General features: G+C 62.2%; 4 protein-coding genes across 4 annotated transcripts in view; 2 read left to right on the top strand and 2 right to left on the bottom strand.

The window, feature by feature from the left end:
- AMSG_10688 (HECT domain containing 3) overlaps positions 1 to 106 on the bottom strand; it is a gene marked incomplete at both ends in the record, with an annotated part of 13,211 nt that extends 13,105 nt beyond the window's left edge. The window contains one exon of the mRNA XM_013897821.1: positions 47 to 106. Coding sequence (XP_013753275.1) covers positions 47 to 106 — 60 coding nt within the window. The remainder of the gene's footprint in view (positions 1 to 46) is intronic.
- A 477-nt stretch (positions 107 to 583) lies between these two features.
- On the top strand, positions 584 to 2,613 carry AMSG_10687 (GTP-binding protein LepA; the record flags this gene model as incomplete). The annotated part of the gene is made up of 2 exons (XM_013897820.1): positions 584 to 1,621; positions 1,666 to 2,613. The coding sequence occupies 2 exons, from the start codon at positions 584 to 586 to the stop codon at positions 2,611 to 2,613; spliced, it is 1,986 nt and encodes a 661-aa protein (XP_013753274.1).
- A 289-nt stretch (positions 2,614 to 2,902) lies between these two features.
- Positions 2,903 to 4,394, top strand: AMSG_10686 (uncharacterized protein; the record flags this gene model as incomplete). Its single annotated transcript, XM_013897819.1, has 2 exons — positions 2,903 to 2,922; positions 3,293 to 4,394. The coding sequence occupies exon 2, from the start codon at positions 3,312 to 3,314 to the stop codon at positions 4,392 to 4,394; it is 1,083 nt and encodes a 360-aa protein (XP_013753273.1). The 5' UTR covers positions 2,903 to 2,922; positions 3,293 to 3,311.
- A 1,038-nt stretch (positions 4,395 to 5,432) lies between these two features.
- AMSG_10685 (tyrosyl-tRNA synthetase) overlaps positions 5,433 to 6,662 on the bottom strand; it is a gene marked incomplete at its 5' end in the record, with an annotated part of 1,618 nt that continues 388 nt past the window's right edge. The window contains one exon of the mRNA XM_013897818.1: positions 5,433 to 6,549. Coding sequence (XP_013753272.1) covers positions 5,477 to 6,549 — 1,073 coding nt within the window. The 3' untranslated portion in view covers positions 5,433 to 5,476. The remainder of the gene's footprint in view (positions 6,550 to 6,662) is intronic.

The following is a 6,662-nucleotide window of genomic DNA, read 5'->3' as shown; positions in this document are numbered from 1 at the left end:
GAGGAAGGGAGGGGGGAGGGGGAGGGAGGGAGGGAGGGGGGCGTACTTGGTGCATGGTCTCCACCTCGTCGGCTCCCGGGGGGAGGGTTGAGGTGGTGTTGCCCATGGGTGGGGGTGAGAGTGTGGTGGTAGGGGGGGAGCGAGTGGGTGGGTGGGGGGGAGGTGCCTGTGGTGGTGATGGACTACTGGGCGGAAGGGGAGGGGGGGGGAAGGGGGTGGCTGGGTTTCTTTTCGGGAGAGGGTGCCACACTCACCCCATTGGTGTCATACAGGGGGGGTGGGGGAGGGGGGGGGCTTGGAGGGAGGGACAGATGTGGACATTGTCCTCCTATCGTATCGATCAACTCATCCTCATCGACCCGCATGAGGCGTCTTCCCCAACCATCTCACCACCACTACTACCACCACCAGTGTGACCATACCATGTGCCCACGTGGTCCGTCTTGTCTGTGCCATGGCTCTCGGCTGTGGGATCACTGGGATCCGTCTCTCCGTCACCTTTGCCTCTCGCTCTCCCTCCCCCGCCTCGCACACCTCGCTCTCCCGCACTCCCCCCCCCCCCACATACTCCACACAGACGACTATGTTCCGCCGGGTGGGTCGTGTGGTGGCGCAAACACGGACGGCGCTGTGGAGGGCAACATGGATGCGGCATGCGACGGGCGCGGTGAGTAGAGCGGCTGGCGAGGTCTCGGCGGGCAGTGCGTCCGATGGGCTGGCGGCGTCGGTGGACGAGGGCGGGGCGGTGGCACTGGGCGAAGTGCGGAACTTTGCCATTCTGGCGCACATTGATCACGGCAAGTCGACGCTGGCAGACCGGATCATTGACGCGTGTGGCGGCGAAGAGGGTCGGCGGCGCGGCGGGCGGGAGCAAGCGCTGGACACGCTCGAGGTGGAGCAGGAGCGCGGGATCACGGTCAAAGCCAACTCGGCGACGTTGCGGTATGGTGGCAAGGTGCTGAATCTCATCGACACGCCCGGCCACGCCGACTTTGGCCTTGAAGTTGCGCGCTCGCTGGCGGCCGTGGACGGCGTCCTGCTGCTTGTCGACGCGGCGCAGGGCGTGCAGGCTCAGACGCTTGCTGTGGCCCGGCTCGCAGCTGCTGCCCGCCTTGCCATTGTTCCAGTCCTCAACAAGATCGACTTGCCGGCGGCCGACATCGACGGCACTCTCGAGGCGCTCGAAGCCACGCTCGGCATCGACCCCGAGTCGCCAGACATTTGTCTGGTGTCGGCCAAGACCGGCGAGGGCGTGCCGGAGCTGCTCGACGTTCTGGTCCGTGCTATCCCGCCGCCATCTCCGCTCCCGCTCCCGCCGCACCTGGCTGATCTTCCGCTCGCGGTCGCCTTTGACTCGCGTTACGACACATTCCGTGGCATTGTGGCGTCGGTGGCGGTCATGGCCGGCGAGCTCTCGGCCGGGACAGCGCTTGCGCCGCTCGCGCTCGGCTCTGCTGCTGGGCGCAAGCCGTTCAAGCTTACACTCGGCGAGGTTGGCACCCTCCATCCGCACGAGCAGCCATGTCCAGTGCTCGGGGCCGGGCGGGCCGGCTTTGCCGCCACTGGCGTCAAGGACGCCGGTGTTCAGGTTGCTGGCACGCTGCTTGCGCCGCCGGAGCACGTCGAGGCGCTTACCGAGGCGCTGAGCGAGTCACAACTGCTCAGCGGCTTGCGCTTGGCATCGGTGGCGAACCGATGGTCTTTGCTGGCCTGTATCCGGGCGAGCCGGATGAGTACGAGGACCTGGCGTCGGCGCTGGCACGGCTCGCGCTCAACGATCCGGCGGTCTCTGTGGCCAAAACAGCCACAGCCGCACTCGGCTCGGGCTTTCGGCTCGGCTTCCTCGGCCTCCTCCACGCCGACGTCTTTCGGCAGCGGCTCGAGTCCGAGCACGGAGCCGACGTTATCCTCACGGCGCCGTCGGTGCCGTACCGGGTGGTTCTTGCTGGCGGCGAGGAGGTGCTTGTCGAGACTGGTGCAGCGTGGCCGGCATCCGAGGGCAAGATCGTGGGCACGTACGAGCCGCGGGTGACGGGAACCATTCTTGTCCCGGCCGACCGGCTCTCGGGCGTGATGGACCTTGTCCTCCGCCGGCGCGGTGAGGTGACCGAGACCGCTACCGTCGGTGGCGACGCGCTCGAGGTCGCTGTCGCCCTCCCGCTCGCTTCGGTCGTCACGGACTTTGTGGACGAGCTCAAGTCGCGGACCGGCGGCTACGCGTCGTTCCAGTACCAGGCCGCAGGCTACGCCAAGGCACCGCTCGGGCTGGTGACGGTCATGCTCAACGGCGAGCCGGTTGAGGCACTTTCGTTTGTGGCCCATCGCGACGAGGCGCGCGCCATGGGCGTCAAGTACGTCTCCAAGCTCAAGGAGGCCATGTCGCGGACGCTGTTTGAGATCAAGATCCAGGCTTCGTTCAACGGCCGTATCGTCGCTCGCGAGACCATCAAGGCCTTCCGCAAGGACACCATCGGTCACCTGTACGGCGGCGATCGGACGCGCAAGGACAAGCTGCTCAAGAAGCAGAAGCGCGGCAAGGCCCGGATGCGCGCCATGGGCAAGGTCAACCTACCCAAGGACACGTACAAGGCCATTCTCTCCACCAAACTGTGATTGCCCTCTGTCCGGCCGGGTTGTTCGCTGCGATGATTGTCGGTCGCCGCTGCTTGGGGGCGCCGATGGACGGAGGGGATGTGCCAGGCATGGATATGGATGGATATGGATGGGTATGGATGGGTATGGATGGGTATGGATGGGTGGGGTGGTTGGGTGAGGGGGAAAAAAGCGGCGTGATGAAAAGTGAAGATTGCAAAGATGTGCACGGGAGCAGTGGCTCTTTGCAAGGCAGCAGTGGGAGACGGGGGGGGGGGGGAGACGGGGATGGTGACGGGAGGGAGGAGGACTCCACTTTGTTGCCATAGGGTATGTGGAGGGTGGAGGAGAGAGGGGAGGGGCATGGGGGGAAGGGGATGAGGGGGGAGAGAGGGGGGGGATGGGACCGGAGCAGGGAAGCAGCACCTGTCGTGGTCGGGGACGGACAGGAGACCGGCACGCCACCGCCTAGGGGGGGGGAGGGGGGAGGGGAGGGGGAGGGGCAGGGGGCCTGGTTGTGGTGCTGGACTCATTGCAAAGGGGGCGTATTGATGGGGATGCGGATGCGAATGCGGATGGGGATGGCGGTGTATGGATGGGGTGCGGCGGTGGGGGATGACTCGCTCGGCATGACCCCTCTCCCCCCTGCGACAACAACATATCATCATGGACAATGGGCACCGCATCATCATCTTGTCAGAGGACAGAGGCCAAGGCAAATGGGCTCGGATGGTGGCAAGGCCGTGATTGTGGTGCTCACGATGTGCTTCATCGCCATGTATGCGACACCGCCAACGGTGACCAAGCTGCTTGACCACTGGGGCTACGTCTTCCCGTGGCTGACGGCGGTGCTGATGACCTCGGGCTGGCCGGTCCATCTCGGAGTCATTCTCGGGCACAAGCTGACGCACGAGGTCGATGATGGACGGGTCCCGCTAACGCTCAAGCTGACGGCCAAGCTCTGCGCCATGGGCGTCCTCGACTCGGTCCACATGATTACGCTCGCCTTTGCCATCAACTGGCTGCCCGGCTCGACTTACATGCTGCTCAAGTCGACGAACATTGTGTTCAACGTCGTTGAGTCGCGAATCTTCCTCAAAAAAGAGCTAACGCGGTACCATGCGGCGTCGGTTGTGCTGCTTCTTACGTCGACAGCCGTTCTTGCTTCGCACAAGTCGGACCACAAGGAGTCCAATGGCATAACGAGCTCGAAGCACCTCTTCGGCTTTATCTTCGCCATTATATCTGCGTTTTCCAACGCTTCGCAGGCCGTGCTTGCCTCGTTTCTGCTCAAGGACGTTAAGAAGTCGACGTCGATGCGGACCGTCGCTGAGGCTGCCTTCTTCAACGGCATCTCGGCGTGGCTGGTCATCATCGTCTGCTGGCTCATCTCGCGCGAGTGGACCGAGTACAGCGCCGTGTGGACGGATGCCAGCCACAAGGATAACCGTCACTTGTATATCATCCTCTGCATGGTTGCCGTCGCCCTCACCAAGCAGACTGGCATGTTCTTCAAGTTTGCCGTCATCTCCAAGTCGTCCGCCCTCTTCGCCGCCGTCGCAGACGTCGCCCGCCGCATGATCGTCGTCATCCTTGTCGTCAAGCTCTTCCACGAGAGCTTTCCATGGCAAAAGGCTGTCGCCTGTGCCATGACTGTTCCGGGCATCGCCCTTTACATTTACGGCGGGCATCTGCTCAAACAGCGCGCAGCCGCTAGGGCCAAGGAGTCGCCGCCGCTTCTCTCGGCCGTGATACCGCCTGGGGAGAGTGTCAAAGCTGCTCCGTCGATCAACGAGGCCTGATCGCCATAAACTACCCGTGTCAAGATGTGATGTAGTGGTGTCCACCACCGAGGGGCTCGCGAGAGCTTGGGTGTTGTGCGGCGTCGGCTCCGCGCGACAAATGGTCACCATTAAACCGGGTTTTCGGCATCTGGAGCACGCAGTACGCAGCACATTGAGACCAGACTTGGTGTATGAGGAGTGGCTACAACAAGCATTCCAAAGACGGGCCCACAAAGGCTACCACACGCGCATGGGTAGCACTGACATGCATAAGATGTGGGCATTGTGTGGACAAGTCACACAATGATGCATTTTCCCCCAGGCATCGACTTTACGTCTTAATCCAAATTATATATTTATATATTTATATAAATATGCATACATACAAATATGCAATAGAAACCATAATTGCAATATTAAAGTGTATATCTGACATGAATTATGTAAAATGAATAATTTTGCTCGTTTGGGGGTAATATTTGACAGTTTTTAGCATTTGCGACATCAACGCACGATGTCACCGTGTCTGACGTCGATGTCCAACCACGGCTTGGACTGTGCGCAGATCGAGTTCTTCCTTTACGATCCCGATGGTAAGCTGTGCTGATTGCCATCGCTTGGTGCGCCGTGGTATGACCGTGGAACAGTGCCGCATGGCCCCGTAATACTCGATTTTCACCACTTTGTTGGCCTGTACGGTGTATCTCCCCCACAGCGACGCCCTAGCACCACTGCAGGACCTCCGAGACCGCTCCGAGAACGTACCCAGATCGTTATTGAGACTGTACCCAGACCGTTCCTGAGACCGTACAAAAGCCATTGGGGCGTTCCCGGACCGCTCCTTGAGGACCGTCTTCAGACCGTGTCCGGACCGATACCCCAAGAACACGATGAACTTGACGTTGTCAGCGACGACTCCGGGGAGTCGGAGCGCCGCCCGTGATAGGTCGGTCGAGATCAGCGTCCTGCACGGCACGTGGCCCCTGACAGGTCAGCAGAGGTTGCGGCAGGGAATTTCCCATGCTGTAGGGGACTAGCGGTGTGGGGACAAGCGGCTGGGACAGGCAAGTTTACTGGAGGCTCACAGAGGGCGGAGGGCCTTACTTGGTCACCTTGAACGACTGAACCTTCTTGAGGAGCTCGCGGGCGACCGGATCCTTGCGGAAGTGCTGGCGGACGGGCTCGACAAGGCTGTCGATGGCGTCGGCGACAGCGGGCTTGAGAGCGCCCGGGTGGAGCGAGCCGTCGAGAAAGGCGGCCTCGACGGCGTCGTAGGTGGCAAACTCCTCGCCATCGATGGTGAGGACCACGCCGGCGGGGTAGATGATGTACTTGCAGTACTCGAGAACGGGGTTCTTCTCGATGTTGCCGATCTCGCAAAAGGCAGCCTTGATCTTCTTGCGGATAGCGGCGGTGTCGTCCTCCATGAAGATAGCCGAGTTGGGGTCCGACTTGGACATCTTCTCGCCGGTGAGGCCCATGATCATGTGGTGCGAGACGACGACCGGCGGCGGGACGCCGATCTTGTTGGCGTAGTCGATGGCGAGCATGTTGACCTTGCGCTGGTCCATGCCGAGCTGGCAAATGTCGGCGCCGAGGAAGAAGATGTCGGCAGCCTGCATGGCCGGGTAGAAGATCTGCGAGGCCGGCTGGTCGTCACCCTCGGAGCGGCCCATGATCTGGCCGCAGCGCTTGATGCGCGAAATGGTGAACGAGCGGGCAATGTCCATGACCATGCGCCAGTACTCGTCGGGCCGCTCGTTAATCGAGTCGGCGCACCAGAGGAACTTGACGTTGGTCATGTCCATCCCGCATGCCTTCCACACCTCGATCATGTACTTCCCCACCACACGGATGCGCTTCAGGTCGCCGCCCATCTTGTTGTTGAGCAGCGCAAACCAGTCGGCGACCCAGAAAACAAACTCGCAGCCCGACGACGTCAGCTTGTTGACGTTGATGGCCTTGAGGATGCCCTGCGCAATGTGCATCCGCCCCGACGGCTCGAACCCGTCGTAGCACCGCGGCTTGGCCTTGCGGCCCAGCAGCTCCTCCAGCCGCTCCGCAGAGTTGATCTCCTCACCCACAGACGCAATCGTCGCCATCCGCTCCTCCAGCGTCATCGTCGTCGACGGGCCCGCCACCGCCGAGCTCGCGTCCGCCGCGTCTGCCGCGTCTGCCGCCTGGTTGCTGTATGTGCAAGGGAAGGGGTGTGTAAGTGTGTGGACTCCCCCTTCCCCTCCCCCCCCCCCCCCCGTCCCTCTCCCCCCGTCCCCCCCTCCCCCCGTC

The sequence above is a fragment of the Thecamonas trahens genome, assembly GCF_000142905.1.
Source record: "Thecamonas trahens ATCC 50062 unplaced genomic scaffold supercont1.63, whole genome shotgun sequence".
Taxonomy (NCBI): Eukaryota; order Apusomonadida; family Apusomonadidae; genus Thecamonas; species Thecamonas trahens.
This window is presented reverse-complemented; position numbering and strand designations above follow the sequence as displayed.